Source organism: Patella vulgata, chromosome 1 (genome assembly GCF_932274485.2).
Source record: "Patella vulgata chromosome 1, xgPatVulg1.2, whole genome shotgun sequence".
NCBI classification, from domain to species: Eukaryota; Metazoa; Mollusca; class Gastropoda; family Patellidae; genus Patella; species Patella vulgata.
Window position 1 is genome coordinate 75340483 of NC_065879.2, and position 26720 is coordinate 75367202.

Here is a 26720-nt window from a genome sequence, read left to right on the forward strand (position 1 = left end):
TTTACACACCAATGTGGACGTCGTTTTTTGTCTCTTCCGAGCACCATGCAAACATTTCCTTGTCAGCAACTCATACGCTACCCCTGACAAATGAAAACCGGGCTTGTAAAACATTTTCGTCCCACACCAGGATTCAAACTAGGTACATTCTAGTGGAGGCGTATATTTTTTAAAGTACATGCAGACTTTAAATATGCTTGGGTTATCAAGTTGTGAACGTAATGGCCTTGAATAAAATATGTGTTAAGTTAACAAAATCAAATTCTATTCATGTTTCTAAAATAAATAATTCTCAATGACATGTCTAAAAAATTCAAAATTTCATTGTTTACTTTTCATTGTAAACATTTAAAAATGTTTTTGACAGACTAGATAAAATCTTAAAGGTACTGTTTGCATTGAACCGAATAAGCTTAAAAATATGCTTCACGGCAACTAAACTGAGTTTGCAACAAATACACTAATAATTTCATTAAGAAAAGAGGGACCAAAGGCTTATTTCTTATAAGCTTTTAAATAGGGAAACGGACTAGAAATTATAACAGTTAACAGTTAGTAGTTTAATACATAAACAGTATATACTTAATCTATTCTATTGTCATTCTTAAATTGCCACTTAGATAATGGTACATCAACAAATAGGTACATAGTAGTATATGTACTGACAGAGGTACTCAAGAGTTTAAAGTTTTTGAAACTTTGAGTAAATAAATATGGAAGTATGATGTAATAAGTTTTTATGTTCATCTTCTAAATGCCCATCAAAGACATTACAATGCAGCTTCATTAAAACGACGTATATTGTACTGAATGGCTTCACTGTAACGTTAATCGAGACTATTGACTCGCGCCTTATATTGAAACTCGCATTATAGCGAATCGCTTTATAGTAGAGTCTTAGTGTAGTTCATGTTAACAACACCAAACTTGGTGCTATGACGTATAAATACAATTAAAAACAACATTACCAGACTGCTTGAAGCTTTGGATGTAAAGTTCCATTATAAAAATATCTTAATTAAATGTACTATTATTAAAACTTATCTAACAAACCAAACTTTAAAAATCGTTGAAATATTTCCACCTGGCGCTAAATTCAATGTCGCATATTTTTGATTGTGTTGTTATTAGTGCTTATATCAATGAAGATTGTGCACCACCTATATTTAAACTAAAAATGCCTGTATCTTGGTAATGTGTCGACCGGTGGATTGAATACCAACTCATTATTATGTCTAGACAAATCAAATGATATCCATATGTATATTCTTACCGCTCGAAACTGTTAATGGCCCAATAGTTCGATACAAACTGATTCTTATCAAACCAATTTTTTACGTCATGCATTTTTGCCCAGAAATTGGAGCGAAAAAAAAAAACATAATTTTTTTACGCTTAAATTAAATTTGTTAATACTATTAATGATATATAATCCACCAAATAAGTTTTAAAAATGAAAATTTTGAGGTGAATATTTTGTAGGAAGCTTTTTGAATGAGTAATACTTGATTTAAACAGAGCGCATTGTACCATTTGCACAAACAATTAAATCTGACACATGGTTTGTAGCTCGATTACATAATATATATGTATATTATAACCCCATTTACAGGTGTGATGAAATGTTCTGGGCCTGTTTCATCTTGCCATCTTTAAAATAGTCACGTGGTATCACAATGAAGTTTTCATCTTGAACTGAAAGTAGATAAAAGAAAATGAGTATTTTTCAAATGCCTGCTCAATACATGTGCGTGGTGGGACGTAGAACGTATAGCGTTCTACCTATGTAACCCTTCGTACTGAAATAACAGGGGCGCTGTCGAATCATGGAGAGGAACAGAGAGAGAGAGAGAGAAATGGGGTTTAACGTCCACTCGACATAAACTTGGTCATTTCGGGACTAACATATGTTTCAATTTTATTTCAATAATTCGCTTGCGCGTAGGGGCCTTTGGCAGTGGGGGGAATCCGGAGGATCCGGAGAAAACCCACGAGGTTAGACAGGCGACCCTACTCCTTGTCATGTAGGGACAGGGAAAGGAAACCACGCCATTTGACTCAATGATAGACCTTCTGATCAAACGCGCTGGCATTAACCATTCGGCCACCCCCCACTCGGGAAGACGTTCTCCGATTCAGACGCATACTCCCGGCAGTGTTTCGTTTGATGATACCTAATCCCACTTAACCCAAACAACATTTAATAGCTAACTGCGTAACAATATCATTACGCTTTAAACAGAGCTCCAAATTGATTGTATTATGCCTAATTAACCAGTACATAGCAGAATATTGCAGAAAATCTAATTGCGTGACAAACGAGGCTATCAAAACAAATACAATGTAAACAATACAGTTTTAGGGAAGACCCCAGTTTAAACGAAGGGCTGTCATGTTGCTGTACTTGGGGTAGATCTGATTGAACGGGAAGAATAGACACACTCTCTCAAAAGCTCAAGTATCAGAAGTCATCCAGCAATGGCCAGAGAGGGATTCCTCGGGCCATTGCTTCAGGAATATGATTCAGATGTGGAGTTGCGAAATTGTGCTCTGAGGTCTTGGATACATGTAATGTCGGTTAATTAATACTTATGTTTAAATATAAGTGACGACATTAATAGCATTAACAACTATTAAACAATGTTTCATTTTATTGCTTTTTTCATCCTTTATTATTGAATAAAAATTACTAATATAGTACAAAATTATGACTACCCGTGAGCGGGTGTTAAAAGTGCATTTGCTCACAATGTCTCTCGTTGGGCCTGTATATAGGAGCCTAGTTTATGGGTGGTAAATATAAAACAAAACTTACTCATATCCTGTAAAGCTTCTTCTGTAGATTTAACACCTCTATATGGGTTGAGTATAAGCACGTATACGACAGCCGCTAACACACCACCCACTATTGGTCCTACCCAATATATCTGTAAACATTTATATCAAAATGAATGAATGAATGGCACTATTGTATGGGAGGGTGAGGAATGGGGTTTAACGTCCACGCTACACAAAGTGGGTCATTCCGGGTCTAACATATGATTAGATTTTATCTGAATAATTCGCTTGCGCATAGGGGTCGTTAGCAGTGGGAATAACCCGGAGGGTCCGGGGAAAAAACACGAGGATGGACAGGAGACGTTACTCTTTGTCACGTACAAAGTGTGGGATCGAAACCAAGCCCTTATGATGTAAAGCGCACGCCTTAGACCTACTGTTATGCTCCGAACTGGGCTAATGAAGACGGGCTATGCGGGAAATTTTGCCCGAACAGCGGCACTTTGGCCTACTCTTATATCAAATTCCAACTGTCAAGGGATATTTTACGTGCACGCCAATGTGTACACGGGACCTCGGTTTTTCGTCCCATCCGAACGACTAGACAGCTGTCCTTGTCAGGCCCCCCGTCCTGCATCACTGACAAGGGGGAACCACGCCGGAAAATCTGGATGAACTTTCTCGGCCAATGCAGGGATCGAACACCCGACCGCCAGGTTAGCGAGCCAGCGTCTTACCCACTTAGCCACCTTAGCCACCGTAGCCCCCGAGATTTTAACTAGATAAGAACGGTTCGGCCATTTAATAATTAAATTAAAAAAATGGAGAAGCGATGTGGTTACGATAAACAATCAATGCACAAAACTACAAACAATGATAACTTGGCTCAGAATAAAATAATTTGAATGAAATTTTCAATATATTCATTTTGCATTATCTATATTTGGACTATTAAAGCAAGAATAGCCAGCTCTTTATCTAAACCTTACGACATAATGTATCTTTAAAACAGGGCTAGCGCTTATCCCAACCCTAACCCTAACCTTAATGCTTTCTCTAACCTTAACCAACAACCTCGCCAACAATCACGCTCCCTTACCTTAATTACATCCCAGCGACCTTAACGAAAACTGAGCTAGCCTTAATAAATAGATTTAGCCGTCCACACAGTGAGTATGGCGTTGGATCACTAACCACGTAATCCTGGGGTTGGCGGACATGCCGATGTCCGGACAAAATTTCCGCCATAGAACACTGCATTTCGGTGTCAAAAACTCACCCAATGATTTTCAAAGGAATCTGAGGCTACAGCTGATCCTAAACTTCGAGCTGGATTCATACTACTTCCGGTTAATTTAATCTGAAAACAATTAAACGAAATGCATCAACATGTAATTGTTTATAATTCAATTTTTGGACAAATCGAACAGAGAAATATTTTACATATAATTTGCATTTAAGATTCATTATCTGCCGCCAGACATTCGCACACCAAGGAATATTTGTTGTTGATTTTCCATCACTGATGAATAACCACTGGTCTGTGCAAATAAAAAAGTACGACCGATTAATTCGCACGTTTTATCGTTATATTTGCTACAAATTAACGGAGATGACTTGTTTTGTCTTTGTTGGTGGCCATTATTATATTTGGTTTGTATAAACTAATTCATATATAGGTGATTGTTTGCATGCACATCGCCATATAACAAAGAAGGCAAGATATATCATCGCCGACGGGATATCGGTATGGCGCGTTTTGCCGGACATATTGTCAGCACGAGAAATCATGATTTCAGCGACAAATAATCTTTGGTGACCTTACAGTAACGCTGTCTCAGATTATACTTACACACGAGAAATGGCCCAATGCAACCGTTAAACCAATAAGAAGAGCTGGACTACCAAAGGCAGGTCTGTTTCCGTCTGTAGTCCCGAATATCACACTAACCAGAATAAACGTCAAGAGTAGTTCTATACCAAAACCTTGTGCAGGTGTTACAACACTAGATATATTGGTTACACCGAGGTTACTGTGGAATACTGTATCTACACATCTATTTAACAAAAACAAAATCAAATCATTATGACAAGTGGGTTATATGTACATGTATTGAATAATATCACAAATTTGAACCATACAAAAAATTATCATGCGCTTGTCATGATTTATTTTTTTAAATACAGTATAACGGTTTATATCATTTCATGTGTCACATCTGATTGCTGACAAATGCAAACATTGTTATTATGTTTAACCAATATTTTATCAGTTATTGTACAAGACACTGAATCCTTCATCTCTTAGGGTAGCCGTGTGTTTAATATAGCTGAATTGGTATGATCTGACGTGTTATTTCCCTTAATACGATGTTTTGATTGGTCTGATCTGACGTGTAGGGGTGATGATTTTCCGTGATCGCGGAAAAAACGCGGAAATCGCGGAATTGTCCACTCAAAACGGAATTTGAAATCTCACACGGAAAAAGACGGAAAAGCCGATATTTGCTGATACTAAACACAAACTCAAAATAATTTTGCAGTTATCCAAGTATTTTATCTTTTTATTCATAAAAATCGGAAATATTGAATGATATCGCGTGGTTTTGTTACTGTCTATTTTAGTATTTCGCTACTTTCATTTCATCATTTAGGAATCATAATTTTAATCGAAACGAAAACCCGTCTTTCATGTATCCCATTATAAAATTACTCTGTAGTTTAACTTGAATTAAACATTGTAATGTATATATATGTCTTTAAAAAAACTTCTGTCACTTCATAAAAGTAAAAATCGTTTCATTTACTTCTTATTTTACTGCCGGGCTCGTGACTCGTGTTTATCCGCATTAACCACGTGACATCAGAAATATACCGTAGCCTTGTGAATCCAGCCCTTATTCTCGAAGAAACGGTAGTAACTACGAAGATGTCTGGATAAATCGCGACTACACCTAGCAGCTGAGAAACATGTAATTTTCTGTTATTTAATTCGGGAAACAGGTTTAAAGAATAACTAGTCATTGAACATTACAAGTCATTCACAATTCAACATTTGTTATCATTGGTTTAAAATGATCCGTTTTGTAATAAAAGGCATTTTAAGATGTTTTATTCATTTATTCATAAAATAACATTTTATCTCGAAAAAACGGAATATGGTCAGCTCTGAAACGGAAAATAACGGAATTAAAAATACTTAAAACGGAATTTGCTATTTTCTGAAACGGAAAATCATCACCCCTAGACGTGTTATTTCCCTTAATAACGAACCGATAAAATCAAATAAAATAGAGAATGTTATTTTTGACCAAGGTAAAAGCGGGATGGAGATTTGGAATCGGCTTTCAAGAAATTGTATAGCAGTCATTTAGAGTGGACGCGAAACTAAGTCCGTATCTTTTATCGTTATAGATCCTTTCGTTGATATTTATTTTCTGGTACTTACAACTGATATGATTTTAAATTTGTGGCAGAAGTCGCGAGCGAGGCAGATTGGGCATTCATAATACTACTTCGCTATTGAATGTTTTTATATATTTCCATTTAGGAAGTTAATTTACTATAACTTGTCTTGAGTTTGTCTTTTCACTGATGGAATGCCCTTAATGTACCTTAGTTTATACGAGTAAGACGGTATTGTTATACTATAATGTAGTTAATTATGTTTCTTTGAAGAAGGGATTGGCGCCTTTCAAAAAAGACATTATAAATGTTTGGACATCTATGCTACATACTACTCAATGATAAAGCCTAAGTAAAATTATAACACATTTTTGTTCCATTTTACTTTTTAGTCGCTTTTAGTAATGCACAGAATGTGATTGATTGATTCCAGATCAACCTACCAATCAAAGGACATATTTTGTTGAAAATCTATGATTATCTGAACATTTGAGTGCCAATGTCTAATCAAAGTTTAATTGTGCTGTCCAAAACCTTGTCTCCGATATCACACAAGGTGGAAGCGGTCATTAAGCTCGATACCAAGTCAGACCCAAAACGCACCGTAACTGAGTCATCATCAGAATAAACGTATGAATATAACATTTAATTTGGAAGACATCGCGAGTGTTTATTTTCGATAAAATATTTCAGGTACAGATCAGAGATACCGTGTCCTACACTCGACGACCATGGGGTCTGTTTCACGAAATTTCAACTAAGATAAAAATCCAAATTTTAGTAATTTGATTGGATAATATTAGATTGATTTTAGTGCTTAGCCAATCAAAATTGAAGTATCTACTAAAATTAGATGTTATCTTTAGTTCAGTTTTCGAGAAACCAGGCCCAGACCACGCTTACCTCTAATATTGACCCGACGCGTTCTCAACATACCGATTTCTATCCTTCAGGTCAGTTGTCATCAGTATAGACTATTTTTAAAAAATCTAGTTAAATATTTATATAGTTAAATCGTGAATATATCCAATATTTTTCACACGTCGTAAGTTTAATGTCTATTATTGTAAGTGTAACTATTCTGGTAGTTTTAAAAGTATCACAACATCGATGTGTTATTATACTGTACCCAAACTTAAAGAACGCATAAAACAATCTATATTTATATTCCCTAAATCTCATTGAATTTATCATATTATAAAACAGTTTGTCACACACTGGAAAAAACCCTTTATATAAAAAAAAATGAAAGAAAGAGGTCTTTCAGAGGGTCTAAATTAAAACATATTATCTCTATTTTATTTAATTGACGAAATGCGTTACCATGGTAGCGTGGATCAACACGATGGACCAAATAAACGCTTTAACAATAATCAACCATACGTTTTAGGAAGAAAAATGTCTTTTATAGGCCCTCAATTATTAAAAGATATGCGCTACCATGATTTACACTATAGCACCCGATGGTTCCAATAATCGTCTGGGCTAATACGCCATACACTGTGCTATGAGGGAAATTATGAACTGACAGCGGCGCTACTGCCTACTCTTATATCGAATTCCAACTGCCAGGGGATCTTTTACGTGCACGCCAATACTTTCGTATCAGGCCTTCAGTCCTGCACCACTGACAAGAGGGAAGCACGACGGAAAATCCATATAAACTTTGTCGGAATCGAACAAGTGACATCTAGGTTACCAGCCAACGTCTTACTTACCGAGCCTGTCTTTATTTTAGAAAAAAAAAAACAAAGAAAGAAAGAAGTCTTTTATAGGCTCTCAATTAAAACATATTATTCATATTTTGTCTAATTGATGAAATACGTTACCATATTTATCATAGGTAAACACATATTTAAGAATAATTATATCGAATTCCTTAATGGTAGTAGATAGAAATGGTCAATTTTGTTATATTTTATTTTTCATGTAAATTAGTCTGTTATTCTCATAAAGAATATCACTGGAAGTGTTGCCATGGTAACAATTAGATCGATATATGTAGTATATTATTTCATATTTTTTTATTCGATAAAACACCTTAAATGGGGATGTTGATCGATAATTCATCATATAAAGCTTAATTGTTCCATATAATAAAGTTATATTGAATTCGCCCAATTAGAAACGAAGATAAACATTCTGTAGTCAAGAAGATTCTCAAATGCATCAATGGTGTTTAACGTCCTACTTTTTTTGCACGGACTGGGATAACTAAGACGGGCATACGTCATGCAGCGGAGAGCTACGCTAAGGCCTACAATTTTTTCGAATTCCAACTAGAAGCTGTTCCATCCTGCACAACTAACAAGGGGAAACCACACCGGAAAATCCCGATCTAACGCTGACTTTCCGGGTTAGCCAGTTACCGACTTAGTCACTGAGCTACTGCGGCTCCCTGGAGAAAAATACTTTCAAATTCTCCTGGAGTAAATCATGCTTTAAAGAAAAGCGGGGGATAGACGCCATTATGGATCCCAATACATTGGATGTCAGTATTACTGCCATAATATCTATTAAAATCGATTTGTGTATTCATTAACGACCGCTATAAAAAATAACATATTTGGAAACTTCCGGTTTTTATGCTTGTCAGTTATTCAGAAAGCCATTTCCTCGTGAAAAGCCTATTTTTCTTAATACATTTCTAAAAAAAAAACGATATTATAAAACTAACAAGTCTTTGTCGAATTAAACATTTTTACCGTCAAGGGCCATTGATCATCGCTCAAACTATACATAAAACTGTATTTTACAGAAAAATGTATAACGCCTAATTGAAAAGTGATAAAACTTGGCTAACACTATTAAGATATATAAATCGATGTTTTAAGTTCATCGGGTGTATACCGGGGTCGTCTCAAGAGTATAAAATAATCATACAGTGTTTCCAAAAGGTGCTGTGGTCGTTCCCCTAGGTTCATTCACGGGAGAGGTACATAGTCAAATTATCCGCCCTTGATAATTGTGCTATTGTTATCGACCAATCAAAAGACTTCACAAATACAATGCGAGTGGGCGAAGAAAAGTAACTTTCATTTTATTGTAACTAAGATCGCCAAATTGTTGTTGCAAATTTTGTCAAAATATGTTAGGACATGTTTTTGTGTGCATGTCGCTTCTTGCAAACCTTCTCATAATCGATTGTACAAGCTACATAGCCAATGAAATCATCAATGGCAGATAATTTGAATTCGTAGATCCAGGGGTAAGTTGGACCCAGGGGTTGTGATATAGCGACCTCCACAGAAACATTGACATTGAACGAACCTTGAACTTTGCAACTCGATTATCACACAAGAACTTTTAGCTGGAAAGGGCGAGACTTGGTATACGCGATGATCGAGGAATCTGATAGGCTCCCAAGCAGGGTGAGTACCCAATCGAAATTAGGGCCGACATATGCAGGGTATTACGTGGAGGCCTTGATAAGATGTACGGAGATAAAGCGAGATCAAGCCTTCTATTGAAGATGCGCCACGAGAGGACCAACCGTTTTGATATCCATCGTTCCACCGCCTTACGTTCCCGAGTTACATCAACCCAAATGAAAAAAAAAAGACAACTAGAAAATAAATTACCCTCTAAGTATATATGCGCCGATAACTCCACCTGCGCACTGTGCTACAATGTATAATATAGCCTTCATTATACTGATCTTCATTGCAACAGTCATGGCTATGGTAACAGCCGGGTTGATGTGGGCACCAGACACGTGACCGGTCACTTGTATCATCGCCATGATAGCCAGACCAAACGTCAAACCAATCTGAAAGTATAAACAAATAAATAAATTTAGGTTTATAACAAAAAAAAAAGATAGGCATCTGATCTTTCTAGATTGTCTGTCCCGGGGTAAGGTATGCTTTCGCGATACCACTTCTTGTCTGAGGAAATATCGAATATTTAACTCATTAGAACTAATTCTATATTACATCAACATCGCCGTGTTGATTTAAACTTCTTTTTTCTTAAAAATTTTGACGCTGAAATCCATATCATATCTTTTTAAAAATCCATTTACACTAATTACCCATAATCCTTCATACAAATGACCATTATGTAACCTAATATAATCAAGAACATACTTCTCCAAATAAGTGAAAACACTTCAAATGATTTTCTACTTGGAATGACTGGAGAAACTAAGTCCGACTCGAGCGTCAAATTTGACGCTCTTCGCCTGATGGTAAAAAATAATTTCCAATTTTCTATACAGTTGATAGTACATTTCCAAATCGGTCCACTCTTTGTTGGGATAAAGACATTTTACTAATAGTATATAACGCTCAGTGCATAGTCTCTGATTACTTGGGGCGCCCGCACTTACACTGTTAAAATAGTGCCATTATAAACGTTAAACATGCATCATGCAAGAGCTAAATCTGATTATTGCAAGTCTTAATTTAGGCTTCAGATGTTATAGAAATTATAAATTAGATCTTTTTTTAAACAACAAGACCAAAATCAACTCTGTAGACCCACGGATGGCTCGGCTACAGCTCGGATTTAAATAGGATTTCACTAATTGATTAAATCAAATAAGGGGTAAACTGATGAAAATACGTCAGTTGGATCGAGGCTAAATGATAGAGTGTACTTAGCCAGGCCGCTGTAAAGCGTTTCCGTATGCCATTGAAAACTTTACTTGATAATCGAGATATGTAGGTGGAGTTAACGCCTGTCAATCAAACGATCGGCGAAGGTGAAGACGCATTTCGCTACCATTTTTAGTCAAATATTACAACGATGATAACTATGTTCAGAATAAAGTAATTTGACTGAATTTTTCAATATATTCTTCTTTCATCATCTACTTTTGAACTGTTATAGCAAGAATGGCCAACTCTCTATAAAAATCTCCCATAATGTATCTTTAAGTACGGTGAAATTTACACCACTGGTTGGCGTAAGCAACTAAAAGAGATACACCATACAACACCCCTATTAAAGTAGACTGCATGTAAGTATTAGTATTATTAAAGGGGAAACATTCCCAAAACAATGTCAACTTTACACAGAATATTGGGCAGCAAAAGTTTTAGTATGCTCACATGTCGGTATATTCGAAAGATACCACTAAATGTGCCATTATTTTCATTAGCACCTCCAATAAAAATTTATCGTTAGCGTATTTTACACGTCAAGAAGCGTAAATGTTCCGTGTATATTATCGTGTATTATTTCACAATTAAATAAGTGAATTATCGCTTACTATCTTGATAAAATATTCTTAACACCTCAAGTATAACTTATCGTTAGCGTGTTCACACTTACAAAAGTGTAAATGTTTCAAACTATTATCGGGTATTACATCTTAATAAGATTTGAATTAAAAAAAAAGCTGGTCATTTTTGCTATAATAGTTCAATTAATTATGGGATTGCATTCAAATTACTTGATTCTGAGTAAAGCTATGGGTGTTTGAAGATGTAGCGTGGATTATTTATTATCGTAGCAACAGTACTTGATAAACAAGACTAAGTCTCGATTATCCATTTTATCGTTATTTTTTTAAATCTCGCTGGCGTTCTAATCCATTTACATGTCGGCCATCCGATATTCTAGAGAGTTGAGTATAGGCTTGTCATGTTAATACATGTCTAAATAATAGTTTATATAACATTTCAAGCCAAAAGTAAGCCCTGCTATAGGCAGATTTTGCTCTTACATAATGCATCTTTAGATATTCTGTATACATGAATAAACCACATTATACAAATATAAGTGTTATTATTTTTAACAGTGTATCACGGTTGCACTGTATACACACTGTGTACTTTACGTCACTGTTCATTCTCAGTTCGAGGTCAAAATAATAAAGCGAACATTGAAAACACTAAGAACCGTTCGTAACTGAAAGTTCAACATTTTCTAATATAACCTGTGTTCAACTGAATTTGAAGTGTTGCACTAATGATGCTGCTTGAAAAATAGTTTTTTTATGAGTTATTGAGTCGTGAATAAGACACCGTAAAATAAATAATTATTTAGGCCCCATTTATCCCTTGATGGGGCGGGGTGTAAAATACATCACGTAGTCCTGCCATTTACAGAATTGTGTTACATGTAGATTAATATTCATTGATCTACTTGTAAAAGGTCATGGGGCAATTAACAGAACACTAGAGAATGATACAGCAAAAATATCAATACGTTTATATAGGCTCGATATTACCACAAGGTCATCCAAAAAATTAAAGATGCATTATGGCATACATAATGCATACAGTAAAACCGCGATACACTGTATAAACTGGGGGGGTTGGATGGCTGAATGGTTAGCGTGCGCGCGCTGTATCATAAAGTCTGTCATTGAGTCGACTGGTGTGGTTTCGAATCCCCTGTTGTACGTGACAAGGAGTAGGGTCGCCTGTCCAACCTCGTGGGTTTTCTCCGGGTCCTCCGGTTTCCTCCCACTGCTAAAGACCCCTACGCGCAAGCGAATTATGTAAATAAAATTAAACCATATGTTAGTCCCAAAATGACCTAGTTTGTGTCGAGTGGACGTTAAACCCCATTTCTCTCTCTCTCTCTCTCTCTGTATAAACTGGTTTATTCATTTATACAGAATACCTAAAGATACATTATGTATGAGCTAAATCTGACTATTACAGGACTTTATTTTGGCCGTTTATTATATAACCTATTATTTAGACATTTATTCACATGGCAAGCATATAGTCAAATATCTGGACTAGTGGATGACCGAGATTTCAATGGATTGAAACACAGTCGCCATTTAATAACTTAATTAAAAATGGTGAATCGTTGCTACGATAATAAACAATCTTTGCTAGATCTTGTCAAAACTTCAAACATGTCGCTCAGCATTAAGTAATTTGAATGAAATTTTCAATATATTCATTTTTCATTATCTATTTTTGAACTATTTTAGCAAAAACGGTCAGCTCTTCACCTTAATCTTACAATATTGACAATAGCTGGCTCGCGTCGGTACAAAGCAGCCTACCCTATTCTAAGTAACAAATTAATACATGTATTAATATTTTCTTTTCGGCATGTTACGTCATATAAAATCCAATAAAATCGGTAAGTATAGTTTGGGCCAAAATCGAAGAAGTTTACTAGTTTTAAGCTAAGTGTTAACGAAACGTTAAGCCCCATTCTTCGATTTTGGCAGTCAAAGACCCAGATATTACCCCTGACAAGATGGAATCGGTTATGGAAAATTCTACTCGACCTCCGTCGCGACATTTTGGTCCAGCGTCTAGTCAGTTAGATTTTTTAGGCTTAATTACAGTTCTATGAAATGTCCATGCAGATGTAAAGTTTGTAAACTGGATATGGAATCTGGCATATAATGTATTCTTATTCTAATTTATTACCGATTCCTAGATCGCTTCCGCTCTTTAAGACAGGTTGAATGTTTTTCAATAATGTTAATGGTTCTAATAAGATAATGTACACAAAGATCGCGTCTTAATGTACATGTTTTATATGGAACTCGTATGTATGACGTATTCAATATGATCATTATTTATTGTCTGTAGACCGATACAATGAAATAGGCGAAATGGCTTGGCTAATTTCTTACAAGCAAAGTAGTAGGACGTTAAACCCCATTTCATTTCATTACAAGCAAAGCGCAAATCCACGTGTCTTTTTGTTGCTTATTTTTTACGAGTGGGGGCATTCAAAAAGAGCAGATTGCCTGTGCGCCGACCATATGGCCCTTATAAATGACCGGTTTTTGGGACATATGTTGGAATTAAATATATTTTTGGTTAATAGTACAGGCGTTGATTACAAAATATATACGGAGACTTGTCACTCACAAGAGGACCCCCCATAGTGCTGATAACACCTCTTTAACATGACAAAAATATCTACCATATAAATTACATGTATAAGTACACGTACATTTGTTAGATGGCTAAGTGGGTAAGACGCTGGCTCGCTAACCTGGAGGTCGGGTGTTCGATCCCTGCATTGGCCGAGAAAGTTCATCCAGATTTTCCGGCGTGGGTCCCCCTTGTCAGTGATGCAGGAAGGAGGGCCTGACAATGATAGCTGTCTAGTCGTTCGGATGGGGCGAAAAACCGAGGTCCCGTGTACACATTAGCGTGCATGTTAAAGATCCCTTGACAGTTGGAATTCGATATAAGCGTAGGCCGTAGTGCCGTTGTCCGGGCAAAATTCCCCTCATAGCACACTGTATGGCGTATGCCCATCTTCATTAGCCCAGTTTGGAGCAGACCGTAGGACGTTAAACCCCATTTCATTTCATTTCATTTAATTATTGCAACATAATTAGACAAATATGGGCAAATCATGTACTAACTTCCATAGAAATAATCAGAGATATAATAATTACCATTCTTGGATCGGGTGATAATATTTATAAACACAAATGATATTAATTAAAAACACATCAACTAGCGACAAAAATATTGACATTTTTCTACAACTGTTTATATAGATGAAAATAGAATGTGTTAATAATAAATTAAATGCTTATAAATTGATGGTATTCGGAAGGTAGCTGAGTAGTAATTAATGTCGACATTTATTCGCAGATCGGGGGGTTGGATGGCCGAATGGTTAGCACGTGCGTGCTGTATTATACGGTCTGTCATTGAGTCAACTGGCGTGGTTTCGAATCCCCGGTTGTACGTGACAAGGAGTAGGGTCGCCTGTCCAACCTCGTGGGTTTTCTCCGGGTACTCCGGTTTCCTCCCACTGTTAAAGACCCCTACGCGCAAGCGAATTATTGAAATAAAATTAAACCATATGTTAGTCCCGAAATGACCTAGTTTGTGTCGAGTGGATGTTAAACCCCATTTCTCTCTCTCTCTATTCGCAGATCATTTTGATCGACACTTATTTTCTGGCAATTGTTATAATTACGACTAGTTCCGAGCACCGGACAGAGTATGCTTACTCTATCCATGGACCCCTGATACTACATATGCTCTATATCAGTATTTTTATCGTTCCTCATTTAGGATGTCAACAAACTATTTACTCCATTTTGCCGTTCTTTGACAGCTCGTTATCATTGATTACTACTTTAAATTGATTAGAAACGGCATTTGTAATGTATTCCGTGTTTTACTTGTTTAAAGGGGGTGTCCCAGTTTTCATTGGGTCTTCGAAATTTGCAAACCAGATCCCAAAGTGTAAAGACAAGGTTCACTTTAACCGGCTGGGTGTCTCAATTCAAAATATTAAACCGCTAATAAACGATTGGCAAGATACTTTATGCGTCTGACGTAGCACTTCAACAGCGCTCGCCTCAACATTTCCATCGAGATCCATGATATATATGTAATTATTCAATACCGATTGTAAACATTTCCAAGAGTTAAAGATACATTAGTTAAGAGTTTAATAAAGAGTTGGTCATTCTTGCTATAATAAATCAAAAATAGATGATAAAAAAAAGAAAATATTGAAAATTTCAGTCAAATTACTTCATTCTCAGCCAAGTTATCATTGTTTATAGTTTTGACACGATGTTTGCACAGTGGTAACCAGGGCACTGGTATAATCGGGACTTAGCCTAGCTTTTTAATTTAAAAATTAAAATTTTTAAATGGCGAACCGTTTTAATCTATTTAAAATCTCGAGTATCAGATGCCATCGAGAGTCGATTATGGTCTTGTTTTGTTAATAAATGTCTAATTAATAGTTTATATAAAATTTCATGCCTAAAGAAAGACCTGCAATAGGCAGATTTAGCTCTTGCATAATGTATGTTTAATTAAAGCGCCTTCAGTTTTTTGTCCCATCCGAACGACTAGAAGCATGCCATCGTACCCGGGACCTCCTAGTTAATGAGTAAGAGTCATACTCAGGGAGCCGCGGTGGTTCAGTAAGTATATGTTGACTCGCCAATCCAGAGGTCCCGTGTTCGTTCCCGGTGTTGGCCGAGAAAGTTCATCGGAATTTTCCGGCTCGGTTCCCCCTTGCCAGTGGTGTACGATGAAGGGGCTGGCATGGGACAAAGTGTGGTCGTTCGGATGGGACAAAACAAACGAGGTTCCAAGCGCACATTGGCTTGCATGTAAAAGAACCCGTGCCCGGGCACAATTTCTCTCATCACACCGAATGGCGTATGTCCGTCTTTATTATTAGCACAGTCGGAACAGAAGCGTAGGACGCTAAACCCTATTTGATTTCATTTCATTTGTCATACTCACCGACCCACAATAGTCTCTTTTTTTCACAAGTGAATTGAATACACTATGTCAGGTAGTAAATGACATAGCCTAAAATGCATTATCGTTGGTCTGGGGTATGACATTTGTGTAGAACAAGCGTGTTTTATTTGTAACATGCTTGTGTATAAACATATCTTTTCTATAATTTATATTTATTAAGGACACACTCCTGGGTATTGTTGAGCTATTAAAAACTGTAATTTCTATATAACACAGCATTAGGTTAATATATCACTACACGAGACTGACAAACAGTTTTTATGGCTTTTCATTTACAAAATGTAATGTTTAGCTTAAACCTGTCCATCAAATGTCAACAGTGATTTCAACAATGTAATACTTTTTGTTTAGTAATACTTAACTCCCATACTGTCCTATTTCATACATTATCCAGGAGAATGAATGAATGAATGAAATTGGTTTTAACATCCAACTTTTCTGCACCTATCAGACTAATGACTTATGGGGGAAATTTTGCCCGGACACGATACATCGTTTTATTGTCCAATCCGAACGACTAGGTGTTGTCCTTGCGAGGCCCTGCTCCCTGCATCCTCCAGGTTAGCGAGCCAACGTCTCACTGATCCACTGCAGCTCCCAAGCTCGGAAATATTCTAAGACATAGTTCAAATCGGATAACGCAAAACAGGGCTAAAGTGTGATCCTCGATTATTATGGGTCATAAAGTTAATGTATAGATGTTTTTGTCAAGATGATTCTGGATTTAAATTATAGGTCATTTCGGGACTAACATATTGTTTTAATTTTTATTTCAATAATTTTTATTGCGCGTAGGGGTCTTTAGCAGTGGGAGGAAACCAGAGGACCCGGAGAAAACCCACGAGGTTGGACAGGCGATCCTACTCCTTGTCACGTACAACCGGGGATTTGAAACCACGCCAGTTGACTCAATCACAGGCCTTATGATACAGCGCGCGCGTGCTAACCATTCGGCCCTCCAACCCCCAAGTTTGTTTGGACCTGGAAGTTATTCGATCACGAAGTCCCTTTACTATCTCTAAAACCAAAGAAATAAAGAGACTTAATCATCGGATATTACTTCCAGTCCAATTTTGGTGGGGTTTTTTTTATTTTAAAATAAATAGCGAGTGACAAACCCTACGAGATACAAACAATCTTGGTTTGAGTCTTTGCAAAACAGTAGGACATTAAACCCCATTTCATTTCACTTGTGAATAGCATAGGTTTTGTAGGGTTTTCATTTCTTGTTCCAATCGCAGCCCATATTTTAGAACCAGATTTATATGGTAAGAATATAAACATGTTATTTTCATTGTACTGTGGAGTCTAAGAGCAAAATATCACTAAATTCGACAACACCCCTTTACCCAACACTCCAAATTCTGTTATAACACAGTTATGACGCCCTTCCAATTAAAGAAACTGTTACAGACTGTGTTTGTAAGAAAAAAGTCTTGCATAACACAGTAATCTATTATTTAGCTGTGTGTATTAAACTAAATGCAACGAATGTTTGTCAAAAGTTTGAACAAGAGTTATGTTAATAGATAAATTCTCAACAGGTCAAATTCTAACAACTTTACTGCACTTTGTCAGGGATATGAGACACACCATTGGCGAGTATAAACTCGGTTGATGAACGACGCCTTTCTGTCCACCTACCTTCCAGTTAATTTGGAAACTGGGTGATGAAACCCCTAAACTTAACCCGGGGGGGGGGGGGCAAATTATCTAGGTGCATACCAGAAATATTCAAAGGGGGTACTTTTGAATATTTATGGACTAGCCACCAATTGGCTGCTGAGATAGCAAATCGCCGGCCATCGTTCCCCATTAACCTGTGTAAACCAGTTCATATTTCTGCATCTAGAGAGGGTAGAGTTATGATTTTTCCAAGATAAATTATAGGGTTTCTCGAGCAAATGGAGGGCTGAAGGGGGAAATTTACATAAAAAGTTGATTTAATAGTTATTTAGTTGAAGCGTTAAAAGTATAAAAAAAATGTTTTTAAAATTTCTTTAATCACCAAGCAGTTACAGTATGCAGTGGGCGGGGCTTCATCACTGAAACTTTTGCCCTGGGGCGCCACATAGGCTTGTGAGGGCCCTGACAGTCCGGGGGGCTGTAGGGGCAATTTGTATATGAAGGCTATTAAATCAACTCTGCCAACGACAACAAAAATCTAAATAAAACTACATAGCAAATGAAAAGCTTAATTGTCCGAAGTCGAATATAATAATCATTGGAATCGAAATCGAAATAATCAGGGTTGTTGACACACACACAGTGATGGTCTGGGTGACAGAGGCTACTATAAACCACGTCTGCTAAACTACACCCAACGCCCACCCAACCCTCCCAGTGAAACAAATCAAAACTGAGATGATATACACAAATGTTGTTTTAACATTTCTATTGGTAACCCTGGTTAATTATTTTATCATTATTTTGACTTTTCGGGTTTGTCATTATCTTTCAAAGGGCCAATCTCGATTATATTTGGAGAATCGAACTGCTCAATTTTGTGTTAAAAATCCTTACAACCCCCAACTTTCGGGCCGAGCAATTAACTGAATATACGTGATACGTTTTCAAACAACGTAAATCCGCCAGTCTTCATTTGGAAATGGAGACCGGTGTCCCAAGCTGTATTATACGTGCCTGGATAAACCAGATTCTTATTTTATTTTATTGTGTTATCTAGAACAGCACGTGGGCCATGCGCTGTATAGACCTCTAAAGGAACGGAAATAGATTATCAGGTCACCCAACGGAAACAATGACCCGAAATCTTAAAAGGGTTTCGTGTCCGGAGAAGCGGTTTTGGCGTTCAATGTCTAAACGACTCCATATTTTGAGCTGAAATTTTGAGACAAGGTAAATACACGACTCCTCTATATTTTAGCGCTTAAATGTTATACGTACACGGACTTTTATTTCCTAGACTGTCAAAATCGGAATGGTCCCTTTAAGGTCGACATTACTATATTATTTTATTATACAGTGACATTTCATGTAATGCGTACAAGCTGTGGGAATAAGTCTAATCTATCATTTCCGTTCCTTTGAACAATATTTAAAAAATCTAAAAATTCCGGAACAATAACTCATGCTGCCAATTTAGAAGTTGCAGTGGGAAGAATTGTGCAAATTGATTATGCACATTAAGACGAAATGGGTTCTAACAACACCGCCCTGGCATTCTCGAAAACACACGAGATCTCTGACTAATGGAAACAGCGGAAATGACGTAATGTATACTTTACTCAATCATCAAGAAATGTATACAGAATTAACCGGGACTATTCCAGATGTATTTTGACCGGGGTTTACGATCGTGTAGTCCCGATAATAGACGTGATTATATCCTTCCTAATTATACGTGATCTGTCCTTGGGATTGGCTCGCGATAATCAGGTCTCTTTGAGATAATAACAGACTTTATAGATTATTTTACTGAAAGACTGTGGTTTATACATGTTTCATACAAACATAGGCGCCTACAACAAAAGCTGTTAGGTATGTGAACTGAATTACCCAAATGAGAAGTGGTATTAGATGTTCAACAATGTTAAGCGTACCTCATTCACCATAGAAAAGGGGGCCCTTAATAAATAAAACAAGGCTCTTGGTTGTAACCGCAAACTAAAGGCTCTTGGCGCTGATAGGATTTGAGACATTTGAATTTACTACCCAAATGAGAAATGGTATCAGGTGTTATATCCACGTTACGCTTGTCCCATCTCGTTCATCATAGAAAAAGGTGCCCTTAATAAAAAAAAAACACGCTTGGCCGTAACCTGACACAAATCACCCTTGGCCGTAACCGGAAATGATAGGCTCTTGGCTGTAACATGATTTTGGACATGTCGCGGGCCATCCTTTAATTTCAGACTATCCGAATACTAGGTCGTCTGAATATTAACCGTTTTGGCCATGTTATTAGCTTAATATTTGTCAAATCATTGTTGGTACAGACATCACGTTTGACTATTAACCGTTTTGGCCATGTGTTTAGCTTAATATTTGCCAAATAATTTATTACCGTCTCATTGTTGGTGTTCGCACAAAAATCACGTTTGATACACAAACAATATTACACAGTGTCATTCATCTCACGCGAAACAGCGGCTCCTTGTATATCTATTTGTTTCAATATAATTAAAACTTTAACGATCACGTGTTAGCCGTGGCAAACATAAACGAACAAAAAAAACTTATAATAAACATTGTTGGAATTAAGTTTACATATAAAGTGATATTTTACGAAACGAAGATATTCTTGTTTCAACAAGATTAAATTTATTACAGCCATGTGTTAGCCATGTCAAACAGACGTGGGAAAAATATATACAATAAACTTTGCTTGTAAAAAAGTTTACAGCGGATATGCAAGATATATTTTTGTGGATAAAAAAAGCAATCTGATAAACAAATAGATCTGTATTTCGTTTCGGTTTTTTTTTTCAAATATACTTTCGATGACCTCCCCTGGTGTGGTGAAGACAAGTAAAATGAAATTGTGTACTATGAAAAACGAAACGAAATAGGATCTGTGTTTTAATCAGATTGATAAAACTGAAAGGCTGTTAGGGACCCTTATCAACGGGGATGCTCGATCGAACACTAAATACTCGCAATACGTCGAATGATGTAGATCGAGTGAACAAAAGAAGTTCTGGCGACAAGGCATACACAATGGGAATAATACTATCTCAACAAATCACCATAGTTGAAACGTTTGATTACGTTCACGCCCCACCTCAGCTTATATTATCTGCAGACTAGAGGTCAGTCAAATTTCCTTTTGACATTACCTAATCTGTTCCTTTCCAGCTCCGTTGTTAAATAAGCCTTTCAGTTGTTAAATGAACCCTGACTGTGTTTAGAACAAGCTGGTGGTAGGTGTCCGGGCGACATATCACGTTGTTACCTCAGAATGTCCAAACCCGATAATGACCTCCCTGACTGACTTTTGTTCTAGTTCCAAACTCGTTGGGGTGTTTCATAGCCATTATCAGAAAGATTAAAGATATTCATTAACGTTAGATAATTGAAAGGCTTCCGTTTTCCAGATAATTTATTAACCATGGTTTAACAGAACACTTCGCTCGTTTTAATTAAAACTGGGATTGGAACAAGTAAGCATAGAAAGGCAATAATATGGTAATCTCAAAATGACCGAAGTATTGTGTTGACGAGACTTTAAACCCCACCCTATTTCCATTTCATTGACAACCCGTACATAATATAAAGAAAGAATTTTAAAAATGTGAACAGTAAACGAACGTTACGCTGTCTACAAACAATTAGCTACGCTTGAAAACAATTCCCAAATCGACAATTTTGTTCGAAAACACTCACTATGCTTCAAGGACTTTGAGACTTGTTTACTATGCTTCAATTTACGAAACTTGAAAATATTTATTTAGTTTTTGTGTGTATGAAAGATGTAAAAGGGATTGAAACCGCATTAAAAAATAGTATACTATTTTTTTTCTTTAAAATATGGCGGTCATATACAGTTCTCTGTGCGTAGAATGTATGAACATAGCAAAGATAAACCCGTTAATACTTTCAACGTGAACAAAACGCGTTTGATGTCTCTGTTAGTGAACAAATGGTTTCCATTAAAGGTCATTGGACACCATTTTAAAAGGCAAACGGGGCCCTGAAAGGCCAAGGCTAATCCATTCGTGACATTAGACTTTCACATAATAAAACGAAAGAAAAAAAGTATTAAATGTTTGAGGGACGACCTGACAGTAATTTAGTTGAGCGAATCACGGTTAGCGTTCAAACATGCATACAATTTAAAGCTGGATTCCCCTTGATTTTCACCAGAGGTCTTTTGTAAATGACACTTCCGTTTTGAAACGGTCATAAGATTTAAACTATTCAGATTTCAACCCAGCTCGAAATACAGAAAAGTTTGAATAATAAGATAATTATTAACACATTAAGGGTATGTTTGTTTAAATCGAATCCGTGTTTGTTTAAAATTCAGTCCTTTTTTATTATTAATTCTGGTCAAATTTATAACCTAATCCGGTCCCCTATTCTTCACAATGCAAACATAAGCTATGAGATTGAAATTCAAGATAAAAGTAAGTTTCAACATTCAAAAAGAGCAATCAACCAAACCGGTCTGAATCCTATTATTTCACTTCATTAGACATCCATAAAGAGATAGGTAAATACAGCTTTAAGGTAAACATTATTTTAGAATGTCTAATCACTAATACGTTGACTTATCCTTGACATCGGCAGATCGGCTTATTATGAGACTAAATACTATAGAAAAGGTTAAAGGAGCGTAAAATTTCACTTTAAATATTATTACTGGTACATAGATAGTTATTATCCAAATTAATAGATATTTATGCTTATTGCTCTAATTAGGATAAACCGGTATGACGTTTTATGTGGAAAAAAGGTTAAATAGTTTTATACGTTTTGATAGAGGATAAATGTTATTATTTCTTATTTACTATTAATACTCTATAATAAACACAACTATAGCATAAGGCCGAACGCAGACGATGGAACATTTTAACCGAACATTCATGAAAACATTATTCCGATCAATTTGTTCTCCGCCAGTGGATTAAAAACACGAACAAAAATGTCCCGAATGTTCGTGAAATCAAACGTGTTAGATATTTGGAACTCTGTTCGTCGTCCGCGTTGCAGCCGAACATTCGATTCGCGGAATGTATTTTCTTTTTTTACGCAGCACCAATCAGCGATCACATACATATCACATTCAAGGGTTCTTTTACGTGTACGTCAATGTGTACACGGGACCTCGTGTTTTCGTCCCACCCGAACAACTATACGTGTCCCATGCCTGGCCCTCCGTCCTACACCACTGACAAGGGGGAACCATTATTCAAGAGACATTATCATGACACACAAAATAAATATGTTATCAAGATACTCTTCCACCCATCATAAAACCATGTTCGCTGGAAGTAGGACACACTGGTACATACACGTACTGCTGTGACAGTGCAGTCAATAGTTCAACAAAGACTATCAAGGAAATGAATGTGTACCCTATACCCCACCACCCTTTTAAAAAATTCGACAGCATAATTCGTCCAAAAATGAAGACCAGACCCTTCAGTCGTGATACGAATTCAAAAGATCCATTTTGCAGCGATTAACACCCAGCTTTATTTTTTTTTCCCCTATGAAATGCACCACCCCACCCCACTAGTTTATGTAAATTATTTCGTTGAAAACAACTATAGTCACGAATTAAGTGTCAAATGACATACCATTCATCTTATCTTTAGACCCACATGGTCATTTCACATCAACTACAATTAAAATAGTTAATCAAATATAATAAGTAGGCCATTATTGTTATTGACAGACACGATATCAAATTTGACATAATGTCTATACACATTCAGATATACTGGTACATGTCAATATTACCCCACCGGAAACCTCTCAGAGTTACAAATACTAGTAACAAAATTTAACCGCAGATTACAATATTGCTTTAAAGATGAATTATGTAAGATTTAGATAAAGAGCTGGCCATTAATAGTTCAAAAATAGATAATGCAAAAGGGAATATACTGAAAATTTCATTCAAATGACTTTATTCTGGGCGAAGTTATGACTGTTTGAAGATGTACGTAGTCCGTTTATAATCGCAGCAACGGTACTTGACAAGCGCGACTAAGCCTCGATTGTCCATTTTATCGTTAAATTTTAAATTCTCACGGGTGTTCAATTCCATTTAAGTCTCGACCATACGATCGTATAGACCAGGCGTGTCAAACACGCGGCCCGCAAAGGCCCGTGGACCACATTTAAACAAACTGACGTATCGATAATTCTTCGAAACTAGCGGTAAAAATCAGTTATTATTGTTTTCCGGTTTCAGTAAAACTCAGACTTCTGTTATAGATATCTAAGTTGTATATAATACAAGAGAATGTTGTGTTCAATATCATACCTTGGTAATTTGGAAACAAGTTTAAAAAGACAAGATTGCTTGGTTTTTAGCATTCAGTAAAGTTCAAGAACGTTTGGCTTTGTTTTTAGAATTCAGTAAAGTTCAAGGATGTTATTTTGTATATCTCCGGCCCATTTAATGTAAAATTTTAGTTCATGTGGCCCCTGAATCGAAATGGGGTTGACATCCTGGTTTAGATATTTGATTATAGGCTTGTCATGTAAATAAATGCCTAAAAAATAATTTATATAACATTTCAAGCTAAAATAAAGATCCGCAATAGGACAATTTAGCTCTTACAAAGTGCATCTTTTACATTGAGGGAGGCTATTTATACTGTTCGTTGATTTCATTAAGGCATATGATTGTTTAATCAGAATTAAACTGCTATCTGTATTAATAAATAAAGGTCTCCGTGGAAAAATGTATGCTACATTTAATGTATAAATCTGTTACCTGCTGTGTAAAACTTGATTCTTATGTAACACGGTCGTTTAATTCTGATTCCGGTATAAGGCAGGGATGTATTTTAAGCCCATTTTTATTTTGTTTATATGTTAACAATCTTGTTGAAATGCTAAATTCTTCAAACTGCAGTGGTATATTTATCATTCCAGAAGCACCAGAAATTGCTTCGTTATGCTGACAACGTGTCATTGTTCTCTGATTCGGTCGGGGATTTACAATATAAAATTAATTTGCTAAAGAAATTTTGTTCAAAGTTTAATCTTAACGTAAATCCAAATAAAACCAAAATAATTGTATTTAGAAACGGTGGGGTAATAAACAAAAGGAGAAATGGTTCTTAAATAATCAACAAATAGAAACTGTAACTTAATATTATAATTATCTGGGCCTAATATTTTCCTCCAGATTGAACTGGAATAAAAAATATTAATAACCTATCAATTAAAGCGGAGAAGGCCTTGATACCCATAAGAAGTTTAATTAGAAAGACGGAATATTTAGATATGAACATGTGTTTTAAGATTTTTGATCATGTTATAAAACCTGTCCTAATCTATTGAGCCGAGTTGTGGGGTTTTCAATATCGGCACGAAATTGAAAAAGTGCATAACAAATTTTACAAGATCATTTTAGGAATTCATAAGAGTTCCTCAAATGCTGGAACACCTGGGGAATGTGGAAGACACAGTTTAAGCATACATTATACTTTGTGTTGTATTAAATATTGGTGTAAACTATTGCGTATGTCTAAAGATCGATATCCTAAATTCATTATGTTAAAACAATTAGACAAAGCCGACAGTGTTAGTTGGTCCGACTTATGTTCTATTCCTTAGGATTTGGTTATGTTTTTTGAAACTGAAATGATCGGCAATTTTAACATGTTTATAAGTCAAATTAAGTTAAGATTATCAGATATAAACTTACAAGAATGGTCAGCTAAATTACCAGAAAGCGAAAGTTTAATAGATTATTGCAAATTCAAAATAAATCTAGTTCAAGAATCTTATTTATTGTCGAACATTCAATTAAAACACAGAAGAAATATTACAAAATTTAGGCTAAATCTATTACCAACATATTTCAATTTGTATAGACGAAATCAAAGTACTTTTCTATTATGTCCATTAGGCCATCAATGTGATGAAGATTTATTTCATTTTATGTTTGAATGCATAGAAACGAAGAACATCAGAGATGTAATGTTCGTTTTGAACGTGTACATTTGGTAAATTTCAGTTGTAACTTCCTAAACCTGTCAAATTCTAGCGAACCTTGTATATTATTATCGATCTCCAATTATATAGAAAGGGTCACCAAGTATCATATATAAATTGCTGTAAATAATTATGCCTGTACCAGTTGATTGTAAATATAGCCTACTCAATATACTTATTTATACAGATATTTTGAAATTTAATAACATAAACACACGTTTTAAAAACTTATCATCAGACTTGCTTATAGTATTATATGTTAAATATATCAGAATTGTATATAAACCTTCAATTTTGTAATGAATCGCACCTTTTAAAATATAATTGTACATATCATTTTCTAGTTGGTTCAAACTTGTAACGTTTGGTCTTTGACCTATATTACTGCAATAAACTTATTCTTTTTCTTTAACATTAATCATACTAGTATGCAATATGTAAAAACAACTTTTATATAAATAAAATTAAATACTTTACATTTCTGGTTTAAGTAAATACATTTTAAATTCTGAAGAAAAAAAAAATAACAATTGCTTTTAGTGCATGTATTAATTTTCCAGTGGTCAGATTTTCCATATGAGAAATTAGAAGTATGCCAGGGGCCTTAAAGGGATTGGTGACCACTGTGGCTCAGTAAGTAAGGCGCCTGTTTCGCCAGCCTGGATATCGCGCGTCCGCCACCGGTGTTAGCCGAAAAAATTCCTCTGG

At 35.9% G+C, this 26720-nt stretch overlaps 1 protein-coding gene across 1 annotated transcript in view; it reads right to left on the minus strand.

The window, feature by feature from the left end:
- The window catches only part of LOC130013158 (aquaporin AQPAe.a-like), a 49104-nt gene continuing 22384 nt past the window's right edge, over positions 1 to 26720 (minus strand). Inside the window, exons 2-6 of the mRNA XM_056101806.1 lie at positions 9765 to 9952; positions 4631 to 4835; positions 4058 to 4138; positions 2816 to 2927; positions 1 to 1695 (exon numbers count right to left, since the gene is read on the minus strand). Of these exons, the coding sequence (XP_055957781.1) occupies positions 1607 to 1695; positions 2816 to 2927; positions 4058 to 4138; positions 4631 to 4835; positions 9765 to 9952 (675 nt within the window). The 3' untranslated portion in view covers positions 1 to 1606. The remainder of the gene's footprint in view (positions 1696 to 2815; positions 2928 to 4057; positions 4139 to 4630; positions 4836 to 9764; positions 9953 to 26720) is intronic.